Source organism: Sorex fumeus, unplaced genomic scaffold (genome assembly GCF_029834395.1).
Source record: "Sorex fumeus unplaced genomic scaffold, SorFum_2.1 ptg000050l, whole genome shotgun sequence".
NCBI classification, from domain to species: Eukaryota; Metazoa; Chordata; class Mammalia; order Eulipotyphla; family Soricidae; genus Sorex; species Sorex fumeus.
Window position 1 is genome coordinate 3,224,186 of NW_026606107.1, and position 18,936 is coordinate 3,243,121.

An 18,936-nucleotide genomic window follows, 5' to 3' on the forward strand; every position below is an offset into this window, starting at 1 on the left:
TATTCTGCTATTGTGACTGGTGCTGCAATGAACGTAGAAGTGCAGATGGAGTTTCTATTGTTTATTTTTTGAGCCCCCAGGTTATATTCCCAAATCTGGTATTGATGGGTCAAATGGGAGCTCAATTTCTAGATTTTTAAGAATGTCCATATTGTTTTTCAAAAAGACTGGGACCAGTTGGCATTCTCACCAACAATGAACGAGAGTTTCTTTCTCCCCGCATCCTCTCCACCACTGGTTGTTTTGTTTTTTTTCTGATGTATGCCAGTCTCTGTGGTGCGTGATAATATTTCATGCTTGCTTTGATTTGTATATCCTTGATGATTATTGATGTAGAGAATTTTTTTCCTGTGCCTTTTGGCCATTTGAATTTCTTCTTTGAGAAATTTTCTTTTTATTTTTCTCCCCTTTTTTAATTTTTTAAATTTTTTAAATTTAATTTTTTAAAATTTATTGAATCACCATGAGAACAGTCACAAAGCCTTTCAGTCTTGGTCAGTCATACAATGATCAAACACCCGTCCCTTCACCAGTGCACATTTTCCACCACCAATAACCCCAGTATACACCACCTCCCACCCACCCCCTGCCTATGTGGCAGATTTTCACTTTACTCTCTCTCTCTATGTTGATCACATTCAATATTACAACAAAAGACACAACATTGTTATTGGAATTTTCCCCAACATTCAGAACTGCCACAAAGACATAATTAGAAAATTTGTTTTCTATTGCTGATTATGAAGAGCATATGATGTCGTGTGGCCACAAGAGCGGCCACGCGAATTTGGATTTCTAAAATTTTAGTAATAAAGCTAGAGGGATTCCTGCAGAAGCCCCTGGGTTCCGAGATTGGTATGTGTGCTTTTGGGATCATGGTTGGTCAGAAGCCGGATGAGGCATTTGAGGGTGGCAACCTGGAGCATTGTCATGGCTGGGAGCAGGGCCGATTCCACCCTCATCCCATGAAACACAACGTGCCTCATCAATACAGTCTCATACCTGGCTGTTCATTAGGCTTTAAAACATGCAGGCCACCATGCTTCCACTGCAAAGGGGGACAGGTGAGCGAAAGACACCCTTCCACTCCCAGGGTGGCATAGCATCATAGTTAAATACAAAATCTAGATGTGTTTTGGTTGGGCATTCTCTTTTTTTTTTATTTATTTATTTATTTATTGAATCACTGTGGGAAAGGTTACAAAGCTATCAGGTTTATGTCTCAGTCATGCAAATATCAAACACATTTCCCTTTACCAATACTTATTTTTTACCATGAAGAACCCCAATAAAACCCCACCCCCACCCCTCCCCGTCCCTGTGAGGCAGATGAATTCTAGTTAACACTCTATCTGCTTTGATTAGATTCATTGTTTCAATAAAAGATTCACCACTATTATTTAGAGTTTACCCCCCCCCCCCAAATCAGACATGCTGAAAAAGCATTGTGAAGTGATTTGCTTTCTACAGCTGGGTTCAAGAATTAAATGTTGGTTTTGGATTTCTGCTATTTTACCTATTGACCCTGGAAGTATTTCTACTGAAAGTCAGATAGTTAAGAAATTGGTTTCTGTGTTCTGGAGTCGTGGCCGTGCTGGAGAGCCGCTCGTGGGGGCAACTGGTGGCCTCGGTAGGGCGTGAAGGGCGGACGGAAACGCCCCCCTTCCCATGAGGTTTTAGTCGCCCCCACACTCCCGGCTCATACCTGCTGTCCACAAGGCTCCCATGTGGCCGCCATCTTTCTTTCCAGAGAGGAGAGGGCGAATGGGGCAACACCCTTTCCCCTCCAGCAGACTTGATGGCCTGGATCAACGCATAGTCCGTTCACTTTTCTGCTCCAAGCTGCTGGGTTCTGCATTAAGTCCTTGTGCTTCTGGGGCCGTGGCTGTGCTGGAGAGCCGCTCGCGGGGGGCGACTGGTGACCTCGGTAGGGCGTGAAGGACAGACTGGGACGTCCCCCGACCCCTGAGGTTTTAGTCGCCCCCACTCCCCCGGCTCATACCTGCTGTCCACAAGGCTCCCATGTGGCCGCCATCTTTCTTTCCAGAGGGAGGAGGGCGGAAGGGAGCAACACCCTTTCCCCTCTGGGCAGAAATGATTGCCTGGATTAACGCATAGTCCTTTCACTTTTCTGCTCCAAGCTGCTGGGTTCTGCATTAAGTCCTTGTGCTTCTGGGGCTGTGGCCATGCTGGAGAGCCAGTCGTGGGGGGCAACTGGTGACCTCGGTAGGGCGTGAAGGATGGACCGGAACGCCCCCCTTCCCATGAGGTTTTAGTCGCCCCCACACCCCCGGCTCATACCTGCTGTCCACAAGGCTCCCATGCGGCCGCCATCCTTCTTTCCAGAGAAGAGAGGGCAAATAGGGCAACACCCTTTCCCCTCTGGCAGACTTGATGGCCTGGATTAACGCATAGTCCTTTCACTTTTCTGCTCCAAGCTGCTGGGTTCTGCATTAAGTCCTTGTGCTTCTGCGACTGTGACCGTGCTGGGGAGCCGCTCGTGTGGGGCAACTGTTGACCTCGGTAGGGCGTGAAGGACGGACCGGAACGCCCCCCTTCCCATGAGGTTTTAGTCGCCCCCACACCCCCGGCTCATACCTGCTGTCCACAAGGCTCCCATGCGGTCGCCATCCTTTCCAGAGTAGAGAGGGAGAATGGGGCAACACCCTTTCCCCTCTGGGCAGAAATGATGGCCTGGATTAACGCATCGTCCATTCACTTTTCTGCTCTAAGCTGCTGGGTTCTGCATTAAGTCCTTGTGTTTCTGGGGCTGTGGCCGTGCTCCAAACTTAACTCTGATTTTCAGGGAGAAAGATTGGGTGGTTTACTTCTCATTGATCACTTTGTATATAGAGAGATGTCGCGCGGCCGCTAACGTGGCCGCGCGGTTTTGAGAAAAAGTCCTCGTTCCCGCATACTCTAGCTGTGTTTGTAGAGGCTTCTGGTCACCGGGGTTCCATCTGGGGGAGGCGGGATGCGGCACCTACCCCATCTGGAACTTGCCGGTGGTCTCGGCTCTTTTTGGAACCTGTTTTTTTTTTCCCTCCGGGATCTGTGGTTCCCGCACCCTCCATGTGGTCCTTCTCTTAGGCTTAATTGGGCATCATCATTCAAGCCTGATTTTCAGGGGGAAAATGCTATATCATTTGCTATCCATTGATCACTTTGCATATCAGGAAATGTCACACGGCCGCGTAAGTGGCCCCATTACAGTTCGGGAAAATGTCCTGGTACCCACATACCAGAGCCATGCTTGTAGAAGCTCATGGTCACTGGGATTCCATCTGGGGAAGGCGTCTCCCCGTTTTTGATGGTTTTGGATACTGTTACTTTATAATGTTCTACCAGTTCCTTATATATCTTATATATATGTACATATATGTATTTCTATATAATATCCTTATCAGATGGGTATTGGGTAAATAACTTTTCCTATTCAGCAGGCTGTCTTTGTATTTTGGTCACTGTTTCTTTTGAAGTACAATAGCTTCATAGTTTAATTTTAGTCCCATTTGTTCATCTTTGCTTGCACTTGTTTGGTCAGTGGTGTTTCATTTTTGAAGTGCCTTTAGATTCAATGTCGTGGACTACATTTTCCTCCATGTAACTATGTATTCAGGTCTTATGTTGAGGTCTTTAATCCATTTAGATATGCCTTTTGTGCATGGTGTTAGGTAGAGTTCTGAGTTCATTTTTCTACATGTTGTTGCCCAGTTTTCCCAGTACCACTTGTTGAAGAGGCTTTACTTTTTCCACTTCATATTTCTTGTTCCTCTATCAAAGATTAAATGATAATATCTTTGAGGCTCTATGTCAGGATATTAAACTCTATTTCATTGATCTGCAGGTCTGTGTTTATTCCAATACCATGCTGTTTTAATTACTACCGCTTTGCAGTACAGTTTGAAGTAGGGGAAGTTGATGCCATCCATCTCCTTTTTCCCAATGACTACATTAGCTATTTGTGAGGGTTTATTGTTTCATTTGAATTTCAGGAGTGTTTTTATCTATTTCTTTGAAAAAGTCATTCATTGGTATCCTTAAAGAGACTGCAGATAAACTGTATAATGCTTTGAATAAAGCCATTTTGACAATATTAATATTTCTTATCCATGAGCAGGGATGTGTTTCCATTTCCTCATGTCCTATTTTATTTTTTAAGTAGTGTTTTGTAAGTTTCTTTGTATAGGTCCATCACCTCTTCAGTTAAGCTGACTCTGAAGTACTTAATTTTCTGAAGCACAATGGTTAAGGGGATTGTTTTGTTGTTTTTTTTACTTTATCATTCTTTACTTTTATTATTTGTATATAGGAAAGCCATGAACTTTGGGTATTGATTTTGTAACCTGCCACTTTACTCTACAAAGCTCTTGTTTCTCTTGTAGGATCTTTAGGATTTCATAAGTATAATATCATGCTTTCTCTAAATAGTGAACGCTTGACTTCTTCCTTTTCTATGTGGATGAATTTTTTCTTGCCTAAGTGTGATGTCAAGTATTTCCAGTAATATTTTGAATAGGAATGGTATGAGTTGGCACACTTTTCTTGTGCCTGATCTCAATGAGAAGGCTTTTTGTTTTTCGACTTTGAGAATAATGTATGCTGTAGGCTTGTGGTAAGTGGCTTTAACTATATTGATAAAATGTACATTCAACTACTGTTTTGTTGAGAGTTTTTAGCATGGGCAGGTGCTGGATATTTTCAAATGCTTTCTCTGAATCTACTGATATGATCACATGGTTTTAATTATTCTTTTATTGATATGGTGTATTATGCTAACTGACTTGTGACTGTTAACCATGCTTGCATTCCCAAGATGAATGGTAACTTGGTCATGATGCATGATCTTTTTGATGTGATTAGATTCTCTTTGCTAGAATTTTGTTGAGGATCTGTATCTGTGTTCCTCATGGATATTGGTCTGCAATTCTCTTTTTTTGTTGTGTCTCTGTCTGCTTTGTGTATCAGGGTGATAGAATAGTGCTTCTTTTTCTTAATATCCTGGAAAAGCTTGATAAGCCTTGGCAGTAGGTCATCTTTAAAGGTTTGAAATAATTTATTAGTGAATCCATCTGGATCTGGGCTTTAATATTTGGGAAGACTTTTGACTACTATTTTGACTTCCTTGATACTAATACGTTTGTTCAGATATTCCAAGTTTCTTGGCTTAGCCTTGCAAGGCTATATACATCCAGGAATTTATTCATTTCTTCTAGGTTCACTTGTTTCATGATATAAAAATTCTCAAAATTATCTCTGCTGATCCTTTGAATTGCTGTGGTTCCTGTTGTGATGGCCACTGTTTCATTTCTAATTCAGTCTATTAGGCTTCTCTCTCTGTTTCTTTGTGAGTATTGCTAGTAGTTAATCAATCTTGTTTTTTTTCCAAAGAACTAGATCTTGGTTTCATTGACCTTTTGTATGGTTTTTTGGGGTGAGGGAAATCCCATAAAATTAATTTCTGCTTGATATTTTATTATTTCCTTCTTCCTTCCTGGTTTGGGTTCCTTTCATTGGTCATTTTCCAAGATCTTGAGCTCTGGAGCTAAGTTTATGTGGGCCCTTTATTCCTTCCTGATGTATACTTGCAAAGCTATAAACTTTCCTCTTAACACTGCTTTTGCTGTCCCCTACAAGTCCTGGTAGCTCATATTCTCACTCTCATTTTCTTTTCAGGAATATTTTGATTTCCTCTCTAAGGAATGGTTTGCTTTTAAAATCATAGTTTTAATCATAACAGGATAAAGCTCTAAGTCACCTAAAACATTAATCTATACAGAACTATTTTCTCCTTTGGTTTTCAGAAGATCAAGACTTTACTACACCTGTGCCAAGTGAGAAGTTTGCAGTTGGGTGAATTTCTAGGATAAAGACTTCTAATTAGAGAAAGTATTTGGAGGAAATATATTAAATGACAGGAAAGTGACTCTTAGATGCCTCTGAGACTTTAAATAAAATTTTGCTGTAGGCCCACCTTTTTTCAAGTGACAAAATTAGATTTTACAGAAACAAATGTTACTCTTGTCTCTTTTTCTGTGTTCCTTTGTTAACTTGGCTGTCTCATTAGAGTTGGGGACATTTTCTGGTGAAATTAATGTGACATTTAGAGAAAATTTCCACTCTCAAATGCTTTGTTGTTTGCCATTTAAAACACTTTAAAAGGATTTTGGTATAATGTCAAGCAAGTTTTCATTAAATAAGGCTAACAAGGAGCTAATATATTCATCCAAGAAAGAAAATCTCCTTTTAGTTCTTAAACATTTAATTTCTGCTGTGAGTTTTCATTTTACAATGAGATGACCTTGTAAGATAATCTGACATAATAGGTAATACGATCTGAAGAGAAACAGCTAGGCTTATGATTAAAGCCTGTGGCCAATGGTTTGCACGTGGCATTTCTCCACTCTGTATATACATCACATTTACCTGTGAGGCTTCTGAAAATACAAGTTTCAGAACTCAGTATCTTTAGAAGCAGGGATTCAGCAATTGTATTTAAAAATTAACAGTTTCACCTCCAAAGAAACATTGACCAAAATACAAAGACAGTCTACAGAATGGGAAAGGATATTCGCCGAATACACATCTGACAAGGGGTTGATATCCAGGATATACAAAATACTGGTTAAACTCCACAAGAAGAAAACATCCAATCCCATCGAAAAATGGGGCAATGAAATGAACAGAAACTTTCTCAAAGAAGAAATCCGAATGACAAAAAAGCACATGAGAAAATGCTCTACATCATTAATCATTAGGGAGATGCAGATCAAAACCACAATGAGATACCATCTCACACCTCAGAGACTGGCCCACATTCAAAAGAACAAAAGCAACCGATGCTGGCGCGGATGTGGCGAGAAAGGGACACTCCTTCACTGTTGGTGGTAATGTCGACTGGTTCAGCCCTTCTGGAAAACAGTATGGACGATTCTCAAAAAATTAGAAATTGAGCTCCCATTTGACCCAGCAATACCACTCCTGGGAATATATCCCAGAGAGGCAAAAATGTATAGTCGAAGTAACATCTGCACTTGTTTGTTCATTGCAGCACTCTTTACAATAGCCAGAAACTGGAAGAAACCTGAATGCCCAAGAACAGATGACTGGTTAAAGAAACTTTGGTACATCTACACAATGGAGTACTATGTAGCTGTTAGAAAAGATGAAGTCATGAAATTTACATACAAGTGGTACAACATGGAAAGTATCATGCTAAGCGAAATGAGTCAGAAAGAGAGGGATAGACATAGAAAAATTGCATTCATCTGGGGGATATAAAGTAACAAAATATGAGATTAATACCCAAGAATAGCTGAGATCAGCACCAGGAGGATTACTCCATAGCTTAGTGGCCAGTAGGGCATTCTAGAGGAAAGGGCAGCTCAGATAGAGAAGGGAACACCAAATAAAGGGTGTTTGGAGGATCCTCCCAGGAGGGGAGATGCATGTCGAAAGTGGACTATGGACTGAACATGTTTGCCACTCAATGCCTCTTTTGCAGACCACAACACCCAAAAGGAGAGAGAGAACACAGGGGATTGCCCTGCCACAGAGGCAGGGGGGTATGGGGGAATGGGGGTGGGGGAATATTATCCATGGTGGTGGAAAATGGGCACTGGTGGAGGGATGGGTATCTGATCATTGCATAATCAAACCCAAGCACAAAAAATTGTAAATCTACAACTGTACCTCATGGTGTTTCACTAATAAAAAAAAATTAACAGTTTCAGGGATGGAGTGATAGTACAGTGGATTGGACATTTGCCTTGCATGAGGCAGACCTGGGTTCCATTCCTGGCATTCCACATGGTCCCCCGAGTTCCGCAAGGCTAATTCCTGAGTGCATAGCCAGGAGAGTAACCCATGAGCATCTCTGGATGTGACCCCAAAAGAAAAAGAACCCAACAGCTTTTGTGTCAATTCTAATGCCCAATTAGGAATGAGAAGAGGTGAACTATTAAGATAAAATTGCTTCCAACTTTCATTTGGTCCAGCAATACTACTAAAGATCCTTATTTTAAAAGTATGAAAACACAAATTTGAAAGGATATTTGGATCCCAACTGTTCACATCATATTCACAATAGCCCAAATTCAGAGACTAAAGGGCCAGAGAAATAACACATTAGGAAATGCATGCTTTGCATGTGTGAGGACTGTGTTTTTAAGATTTGATCACTGGCCTGTCATAGTCCCCTTAGCAGCACCAGGAGTGACATCTGAGCAACAAGGGAGTAGCCCTTAATCTCACTAAGTGTGGTGCACTAAACAACAACAAAAATTCCTAAAGTTGTGATGTAGATACTCAATGGAAAATTACTCTGCCATTATAAGATGAAACTGTGTCTTTCAGACCAAATTGATTGCACCCTGAGTTGATTGTACTAAGTGAAATTAGTAAGGAATAAGGAATTGTGAGACAATTATTGGGTGGTTTAACTTATACAGTTAATAGATGCAAAGACTCTGTGAAAATTATATGCTTACCATAGGGAAAGGGAAGAGAAGAATGGGATGAATGAGAAGCGTCTTTTTTGTTACCTCTTAGATGATCTTTAAATTTAGATAGTGGTGGTAGTGTGTAGTCCACCATATAGAAGTGTACAGCTATAAATTAATATATAATAATAACAATAGAATAAATTAAAATACAATAGTGTTATTGTTTTTAATCTAATCTATTGTTATTATTATATATTAATAATATATAGACTGGATATATTTATTGGAGCTATAGCACAGCGGGTAGGGCATTTGCCTTGCATGCGGCCAACCTGGGTTCGATTCCTCCGTCCCTCTTGGAGAGCCGGCAAGCTACCGAAAGTATCCTGCCCGCACGACAGAGCCTGGCAAACTCCCCGTGGCGTATTCAATATGCCCAAAATAGTAACAAGTCACACAATTGAGACATTACTGGTGCCCACTCGAGCAAATCCATGAACAACAGGACGACAGTGCTACAGTGAAGTACAGTATTTTTTCATAACAACAATAACACTATTATGGAATAATAATAAAATACAATGGAATAAATTAAAACTAAAAGAAAATAATAACAATAGAATAAATTAAAACTATAAAAGATTCCATAGTACTATAAACCAATTATAAACTAATTAAAACAAAAAAATTATTGTTTTATCCTTCAGAGTGGTTGGAGTATCCACCTGAGATGAAAAAAATATACCATGACTTGAGTTTGAACATGTAACTCGAATCCACAGAATACTCAATGTCAGTTTACATAGACCCTTAATAAAGTATTTGAGACTGGTTAACTCAGTTATTTGAAATGTGGTAATAATGAGACCAGAATACTGTCCTGTCAAATTAGAGTAATTATTTTGTATAGATTGTTTAGATAACTCCAACCAAGTTGCCTCACAAAGAGATTTGAGAGTGACTCTAGAGGCAAAAGACAATAGCTGTCTCAATATTTTGCGTCATCCAGTAGGAGAACAACAGTTTAGGAATCTGCTTCATGAACAGTACTTCTAATTGAACAGTACTTCTAATTGTACCCTGGGGCAACTGCCTAATATGCATTGAGCTTATTTGGGAAACATAATTCTTTCGTTTGAAATATATGACCTAGAAGAATGGGTAGTTTAGTCTTTAAGAGTAAAAGCGAAAAAAAAAAAGACAGATAGGAAGGGTATGTGATTCACTGATACTCCGTATAGTGGTATATCATGCCTAGCATGTCTACCAAGGTGAACCAGTCTATGTTACAGAGTAGAAGGGGGAAATTAAAAAAGTTTCTACAAGCAAGCCTTATTTTCTTCTAATTGAGTGCTTATGACTAGGAATACTTATGATTATACATGCATAATTTGACTGAACCAAGAACTGGTACAGTCACTAGCGACAAAGCTGGAATGGTTCACTTACTTGCCCAAAAATGTAGATCAGAAACCATTCCTGGACGTGAGCTATCACAGAAAATTGAGCTAACACACACATCGGGTGCCTCCATATCAAATATTTGTAAAATACTATACTTTTAAACTGGCTTCATAATATGACAATATCTTAGAATGTTGTATATACTTTTTATATAAATACAGTATCCTCTTGATACCCCTCCATTTAGCATCTGTGTGTAAATTAAGTTAAAAACATGTACTCTATTTTGTATATATACCACAACAGCATTATCCTAGACTGGAGAAATGGGAATGGCAAAGGCAGAGATAAATGAGGGAGGGAGTAAAAAAAGACAATCTGCAAATAACATGGGATCAGGGGCCTTGTACATAATAGAGATGTGTAGAGGTGAGATATTGGTATATATTAAAACCATTTAAACCAACATCACTACTATTAGAAAGGACTTAAACTACAATAATTAAACCTAAAATGTGTCTGTTAAGAAGATGGTCTTGGAGGTGGGGCGAAAGAGAAACTTTAGACATTGGTGGAGGAATACTGACACTGGTTGTGGGTTTAGAGTTGTAACATTGTATGTGTGAAACTCTTTTATTAAGAGATTTGTAAATTCCATGTCCTAACTTTATTATTATTTTTTTAATTTTTCAGAACATTTTAATTCCATGATTATAATTTACATTAAATTTCCTTTTTATTCAAGCACACAAATACTTGGCATTTTTCCTCTCATAGAATGATGGTTAATATGTGAAATTTTTTAGTAAGTGAAGAACAAGAGACTGAAACTCAAGTAAAATGAAAACATATTCAAAGTTGGCAACAATTGTTCCCAAGATTCCTAAGTAATCCTAGTCTACAACTGTACCTCATGGTGTCTCACTAATAAAATTAAAAAAAAACTTACCTTTTTAACTTTTATATAAACAGATGGTGTGAAATTTTAAATAAAATTTTAATAATTTATTTGAGTTCCTGTGGTCCCCATTTCACAATGATCTTAGCCATGTCCTAACTTTAAAAAAAGCTGTAGTAATTTAGACTGATTATTGTGTGGTTCTTTAAAATTCAGATTTTTTTTTCAAAAAATAAGAATAAAACTACCATATGATCCAACAATACAGTTTCTTGGCACCTATCCACCAAACGCAAAAACATTAATTTGAAATTCTATATGCACACCCATGTTCATCTTTGCACTTCATACAATTTCCAAGACATGGAAATAACCCAAATATACTGGATCAAGAAGTTGTGATATATGTGTGTGTGTGTGTGTGTGTGTGTGTGTGTGTGTATGCACGGCACGGTAGCATGGTGCTCCCATTGCTCATCGATTTCCTCCAGCGGGCCCAGTAATGTCTCCATCATGAGACTCGTTGTTACTGTGTTTGGCATACTGAATATGTCACAGGTAGCTTGCCAGGCTTTGCCTTGCGGGCAAGATACTCTTGGTAGCTTGCCGAGCTCTCTGAGAGGGGCAGAGGAATCGAAACTGGTTTGGCCGGGCTAAGCCCTACCGCTGTGCTATCGCTACAATATATATATATATATATATATATATATATATATATATATATATGGTAAGGTAAGGTAAAGGCCCTCCCGTTGATCATCGATTTGCTCGAGCGGGCCCAGTAACGTCTCCATTGGAGACTTTGTTGTTACTGTGTCTGGCATATCCAATACTCTCGGTAGCTTGCCGGGCTCTCCAAGAGGGGCGGAGGAATCGAACTCGGGTCGGCCATGTTGGCCGCTTGTAAGGCGAGCGCCCTACCCGCTGTGCTATCGCTCCAGCCCATATATATATATATATATATATATATATAAAGGTAAAAGGTAAAGGCCCTCCCGTTGATCGTCGATTTGCTCGAGCGGGCCCAGTAACGTCTCCATTGGAGACTTTGTTGTTACTGTGTCTGGCATATCGAATACTCTCGGTAGCTTGCCGGGCTCTCCGAGAGGGGCAGAGGAATCGAACTCGGGTCGGCCATGTTGGCCGCTTGTAAGGCGAACGCCCTACCCACTGTGCTATCGCTCCAGCCCATATATATATATATATATATTATATATATGTAAACAAAAAAGCCTGGAATAATATGCAGCTCTACATAGAAGAAAATTATTCAATTTGCAGCAAAATGGATATAATTTGAGAATATTATGCTAGGTGAAGTCAGTCAGAATATGTCTGTCCTCCTTCTCACTTATTTCACTCAGCATGTTACTCTACATGTCCATCCATTTATAAGCGAACTTCATTTTTCCCTAACAGTTGTATAGTATTCCATTGTATAGATGTACCATAGTTTCTTTAACCAGTCATCTGTTATCAGGCACTTGGATTGTTTCTAGATTCTGGTTATTGTAAACAGTGCTGCAATGAACATACAAGCAAAAATATAATTTCTGCTGTGTGTTTTTACACCCCAGGTGTATACTCTCAGAAGTGGTATTTCTGGGTCATATACAAGTTCAATTTCTAGTTTTTTTGAGTAATGCCCATATTGTTTTTCAAAAAGTTGGCATTCCTACTGACAATGAATGAGAGTCCCTTCCTCCCGTATCTGAGCAAGCACTGGTAGTTCTTATTCTTTTTGATGTGGGCCAGTCTCTGTGACTACTCTCATTTGTGAGATATAAAAAACATAGTATGAGGCAAACACCCAAGGACAATAGAAACAAGGGCCAGGACGAATGTTCCACAGTTGGAAACCTGCCAAATGTGATGGTCTCTCAGTATCTGTATTGCAAATCATTGTGCCAAAAGGAGACGGGGGAGGGGGGAACAGAAAGAGAGACAGCACTAGAAAGACAGAGAGACACAGAGAGAAAATGCCTGTCATAGAGGCAGGTTGGGTAAGGAGGAGTGGCAGGAGGAATGCTGGGTGTTTGGTGATGGGAAGTGTACATTGGTGGAGGGATGGGTATTGGAATATTGTACGACTGAAACCTGATCGAAAGCTTTGTAACTGTATCTAACAGTGATTTAATATAATATTTTTAAAAGGAACAGACCCAGAATGATCTCTTGTGTGAGACTTAAAGATACATAGCAAGGCAGCAACAAAGATCCAAAAGCAACAAAATCAGGGAACTGACACAGAATTGAGTTGTGGGGGTGGGCTGTTGAGAGGGAGGATAGGTGTAAGGAAGGGAGGGATATGAGTAATTTTTGGTGGGTGTGGTGTTGAAATTATGTCCACAGGAAATTATTATTTATAGTATTGTAAGAAGACTGGAGCGATAGCACAGTGGGTAGGGCGTTTGCCTTGCAAGGGGCCAACATGGCTGACTCAAGTTTGATTCCTCTGCCCCTCTTGGAGAGCCCGGCAAGTTACCGAGAGTATCTCGCCCGCCCGGCAAAGCCTGTCAAGCTACCTTTGACGTATTCGATATGCCAAACACAGTAACAATTGTCACAATGGAGACATTACTGGGCCCACTTGAGCAAATCGATGAACAACAGGAGGACAGTGACAGTGACAGTATTGTAAGAAAAATAAATAAATGGAAAAATAAATAAAATACTGATTCTAGGTGGGGTTTCAGGTTCTTTAGAAAACAGAAGATAGGGATTGCCACTATTCCACTTTGAGTAAGGATAAATACAATTATAATTACCTTTTAAGTTTATTTTCTATCACCCCTATGAAGGGCTGGAGTGATATCACAGCGGTAGGGCGTTTGCCTTACAAACGGCCAACATGGCCGACCTGAGTTCAATTCCTCTGCCCCTCTTGGAGAGCCCTACAAGCTACCGAGAGTATCTGACCCGCACGGCAGAGCCTGGTAAGCTACCCGTGACGCATATTCGATATGCCAAACACAGTAACAACAAGTCTCATGATGGAGACGTTACTGGGCCTGCTCGAGCAAATTGATGAACAACGGGAGGACCGTGACTGTGACCCCCATGAAAGCAGTAAGTCCATTAAATATTACATAATTTGTATAAGGCTTCACAGTGAAACTGATGATTGAACTCATTAGCACTTAATCAATTCCTTGTTTTTTAAAATTATTTTAATATTTACAAAATATGATTTATGATATTGTTAATAATAGCATATCAGTTAAATAATATTCCAACTCCACGTCCCCACCACCAGTAACAGTATTCTTTCACCAATTGAATAAAAAGCTGTTTAGAGGGCAAACAAATAGAGACTCCACTTATTACATTGTAGACTATATAGAATATCATATAAAAATTACACTTACCTAAAGTTGTATTTATTATATCGGTATAATGTTATTTCAAGAAATGTTTGTTTCCTTTTTTTTTGCTTTTTGGGTCACTCCCGGCGATGCTCAGGGGTTACTCCTGGCTCTGCACTCAGGAACCACTCCTGGCGGTGCTTAGGGGACCATATGGGATGCTGGGATTCGAACGCCGGTCGGCTGCATGCAAGGCAAACGCCCTACACGCTGTGCTATCGCTCCAGCCCCCGAAATGTTTGTTTCTTGATGGAAAATTTCTAGCAATACTTCCATCATTATATATTCAGTACAGCTTTAAGTTTGCCTCTTCCTCATATTACTATGTTTGAAACAATTTCAATATCCATATTCTCGTGAACAAATTACAAATGAACTGACTTCGGGCTGGTGTGATAGCACAGCTGGTAGGGTGCTTGCCTTGCACATGGCAGACCAGGTTTCAACCCCTGGTAACACATATGGTGTTCTGAACCTAGGAGTAATCTCCGAGCACTGATCTAGGAGTAGGCACTAAGCACCTCCAGGTTTTTCCTAAAAACCAAAAATAATGAAGGAAGTTAAAGTAACTTCTTGATTTTTTCTCTCCTTCCAACCCCACCAGAATTTATTTGTGATTTACATTAATCAATTTAAAACCCCCTTTAACTGGGAAGGTGGTTTATAGACATACCTAAAGTATTGGTTTCTATTTGAATACTTTCTCCCGAACTTTTCCCATATACTTAGTACCCCAATCTACATTTGTTCTAACTATGTCCCTATACTATTAACTTGTTGAAGCTCATGTGGTTATTGAATCTGTAATTTTTTTAACTAATTCCTAACTCTTTATTCCTTAAAACTAAAAACTGTATCTAAGAGCATAGCCCAGTTAATGTCTCAAGGATCATCCTCTTAAAGAAGTCTGCTCTTTCATTGTCTAGGTAGATTTTGTGTTTCTTTCTCGAGGCATTCTCAGAAGTTATTTCAGAAGAAACAGTTAAGATTTTCTATATAATTTCAGGAGGTCCCGGGATCTGTGTTTGGGGGTTTTTCAGTTTATATAATGGTTTAATGGGAGTTATAATTTAGTGGTGAGGGAACATCCATTTCATTAAGGGCTTGGTTACTTTACTATTGAATTTTCCTGGTGTTCTCACTCTTCAAGCTACCTCTCTTTATTGTCCTCCAACTTGTAGATGCTCATAGCTGTTTTCACTCTCTTTTATCTGGTCTATAGTCTACATTTGCATCTGTGAAGACTTTATTTAGGCAGTCTGTTGTTACTATATTAGAAACTAATGCATTAATGTTAGGGACAGAAGCTGGCTTATTTGCAAGCTTCATGTTCCATATAAAAGGTTTTGAAACCTCCTGTGGAATTACTATTCACCTCATTTTAGGCATAATACTTTGTCTTTACATATATGCTAAATGAAAGCCTTTCTGTATAACTAGTGCTGAGCAAATTGTTTTGAGACAAAAGAAGTACAGAGTTTAAGCAACAATTAAAATTTCCTTTCCATATCTATAGAATAAATATTTTAACATTGTCTGCTACTAATAAGTATATTTGAATTTATTATAAGATGGAAAGTCGTGGCGAATGAGAAACAATTAGTTTCTGTGAAGATTATGAGGCAGGCTATATCTTGCCCGATGTAGCAGCAGTAGCCAATTCTAATCTAAGGAATGTCTTTGTCAAATTCATCTTGGTCTGCAGGTGAAAGCCTCTTCCACACAGCCTCCAGGACAGGAAGGAGTCAATAGCACCCCACAGTATGATTCTCATTCACTGCTTCTTGCAGAGTAGAATAATTACCCCTAATTATTGGTTCCTTTTAGAAATCATCTGTTACATCTTTTCTAATTGCAGAATGAAAACTACTCCTTTGATTCCAACTATGTGAACAGCCGAGCTCATTTAATCAAAAGGTATGTTGGTTTTCTTGTTTATTTCTATAATTAATCTTTATGTATTTAAAATTATTTCTTCTCTTTTCCCAAGAAAAGAAAGAAATTTTGGTGAAAAGGTTACTAAGGGATGGATGAGTGGAGCATAGACTGGGGAGGGGGGTAATTGTGTTTTTTGTTTTATTTTATGGTGTCAGAGACCATTATGAAGACCTCATATGTTTTTAACATGTTCTTTATCGCCTAATTACATTCCTGGCCCAAATGACCTTGATTTAATGTAAAAAATAGATTAAAATAATTTGATCATAGATTTTGCAGATTTTAAATGGAATTCCCACTTTGTAACAAGAAATATTTGGAAAATACCCAAAAGCATAAAAAGAAATCCTTAAATCAATGTGACTTACCTTTCTTTATATGAAACTGTAAGATATGTATAAATTAAAAAATAAAATTAAGCAGGCCAAAGGGTATGGCATTTGCCTTGCACGTGGCTGACCTGAATTCAATCCCTAGGACCCCATATGGTCCCCTGAGGCCACTAGATGTGATCCCTGAATGCAGAGCCAGGAGAAAGTCTTTGGGACTGCATGTGCTTCCCAAACAAACAACTAGGATAGTATTTAAGTATAGTATGTATTTTTGTTTTTGTGCCACAGCCAGATGTGTGCAAGGCTTACTACTGACTCTGAGCTCACTGGTCACTCTTGGTGGGGTTAGGGCACTATATGGGATGCTGAGGATAACGCAGTCTGGCTGCATGTAAGACCATCACCCTATCTACTGTACCATTGTTTCAGCTTCTAAAATATAACTTTGTGTGATGACTTAGTAATCTAATATTAGAAAATTTACCTTTAAAAACATGCTGTCAAAATTCTTGATGCTTTTCAAATTACGATATAGAATTGGACTTCTAGTGTTAAACCCAATGCAGAATAAGCACATGTTCTTTATTAATAATGCATACCTGAATCTTATTTCATATAATAATGAAATATTACTTCAATAAAAATGGGCAAATTGATTAAAAAAAGACTTAACTCTTTTTTCATGTGAAATTTCCAATGAGTTTAAAGACTATAATTTTCTCAACCCTGAAATCATATTAGAAGTACTTAATAGATAAATTAACACTTTATCTTTTTCAATGTTTAATAAACAAAAGAGGGAGAGAAAATTCATTTTATTGATTTAACATTCCTTAAGAATATTTAGAAATGTTTGGGGCTGGAGCAATAACACAGTGGATAGGGAGTTTGTCTTGCACACGGCCGACCCGGGTTCGATTCCCAGCATCCCGTATGGTCCCCTGAGCACCTCCAGGAGTAATTCCTGAGTGCAGAGCCAGGAGTAACCCCTGCGCATTGCCCGGTGTGACCCCAAAATAAAAAAATGTATATTTAGAAATGTTTCAATGGAAACATTCGAAGTTGAGATTTGTTTGACTAATTGATAATAACTTAGTAATACATGGACATGTATGAAAATATAGAGTTGGATCTGTAAAGAAAGAGTTCATATGCTGCAATGGACACAAAGATACTCATTGTGAGCAGAACAAGGGATACAGAGACCGTCTAAAGATGGAAATTAAGCAAAGCATAGAACTTACTATGTAAAAGAATAGTACTTTCTGGTTATTCTACTAGTCACATGATGACTTTTTACTATTCAATTCAAATAGGCTATTGAATATTTCAGTGGTTATACTGGCAAAAATTGAACTCTCATTCATGATCACGACCACAACCATCCTGTTGTTTGTCAATTGCCTTGAGCAAGCCCCAGTAACGTCTCCTTTGTCCTAGCCCTGAGATTTTTAAAAAGTGCCATATTCAAGGATCTTTCAGGGTTAGGAGAATGAGATCCATCATTGTTACTGGTATTTGGTATATTGGGTACGCCACGGGGAGTTTGCCAAACTCTGCCGTGTGGGCAGGTTACATTCGGTAGCCTGCCAGGTTGTCCAAAGTAAAGTAACTCTTTACTCTCATTATGTTTGTTAAAACAATAGAAATTAAAACAATATAAAAACAATAGAAATGAACTAGAAAGATAAGCTAGGTATTTAAGACCTGTAGTAGAGAAGACATGGACATTCTATTATTTTTCTGGCTCCTTTCCCATAAATTTAAATCAATAGAAGAATATGACTTGAGAACTAAACTAACTTGCTATATAAATAACTTTTATTCAAATGTAATTCAGTCATAGTACTGCACTAAGCCTTGAAAATATGTTAAATTTATCAAAATTGGACTGGAGCCACATATGGTCTAAGTAATTGTCAATGATGTGAAAATAGATATCCTTTTTAATTGAAACACCGGGACCTACACTTACAAAACTTTCATGTTTTGAGTTTCAATCATACAATGATCAAACACCCATCCCTCTACCAGTGTACATTTTCCATCACCAATATCCCCAGTATCTCTTCCCATCCTCCTGTGCCACCCCTCCCCTGCCTCTATGGCAGACAGTCTCCCTCTTACTCTCTCTCTACTTATGAGCATTATGGTTTTTAATACAGATGAGAAGCCATAATGTTTGGTCCTTTACCTACTTTCATCACACCTCTTCTATCCAGAGCTATCCCTCCAGCCATCATTGACTTAGTGATCCCTCCTCTATCCCAGTTTCCTTCTCCCCCAGCTCATAAGGAAGGCTTCCAACCATGGAGCAATCTTCCTGGCCCTGTCTCTACTGAGGGTTAGTCTCATATTATATTTTATATTTCACAAATGAGAACAGTTATTCTATATCTGTCCCTCTATTTCTGACTCATTTAACTTGGTATGACACTCTACATGATCATCTACTTACAATCAAATTTCATGACTTCATCTTTCCTAACAGCTGCATAGTATTCCATTGTGTAGATGTACCAAAGTTTCTTTATCGAGTCGTCTACTCCAAGGCA

The 18,936-nt window shown here is 39.0% G+C and overlaps 1 protein-coding gene across 2 annotated transcripts in view; it reads left to right on the forward strand.

Moving 5' to 3' along the window:
- The window catches only part of PCDH19 (protocadherin 19), a 217,322-nt gene that overhangs the window by 82,766 nt on the left and 115,620 nt on the right, over positions 1-18,936 (forward strand). For both annotated transcript variants that reach the window (XM_056124171.1, XM_056124172.1), the window contains exon 4: positions 15,970-16,028. In XM_056124171.1, coding sequence (XP_055980146.1) covers positions 15,970-16,028 — 59 coding nt within the window. The remainder of the gene's footprint in view (positions 1-15,969; positions 16,029-18,936) is intronic.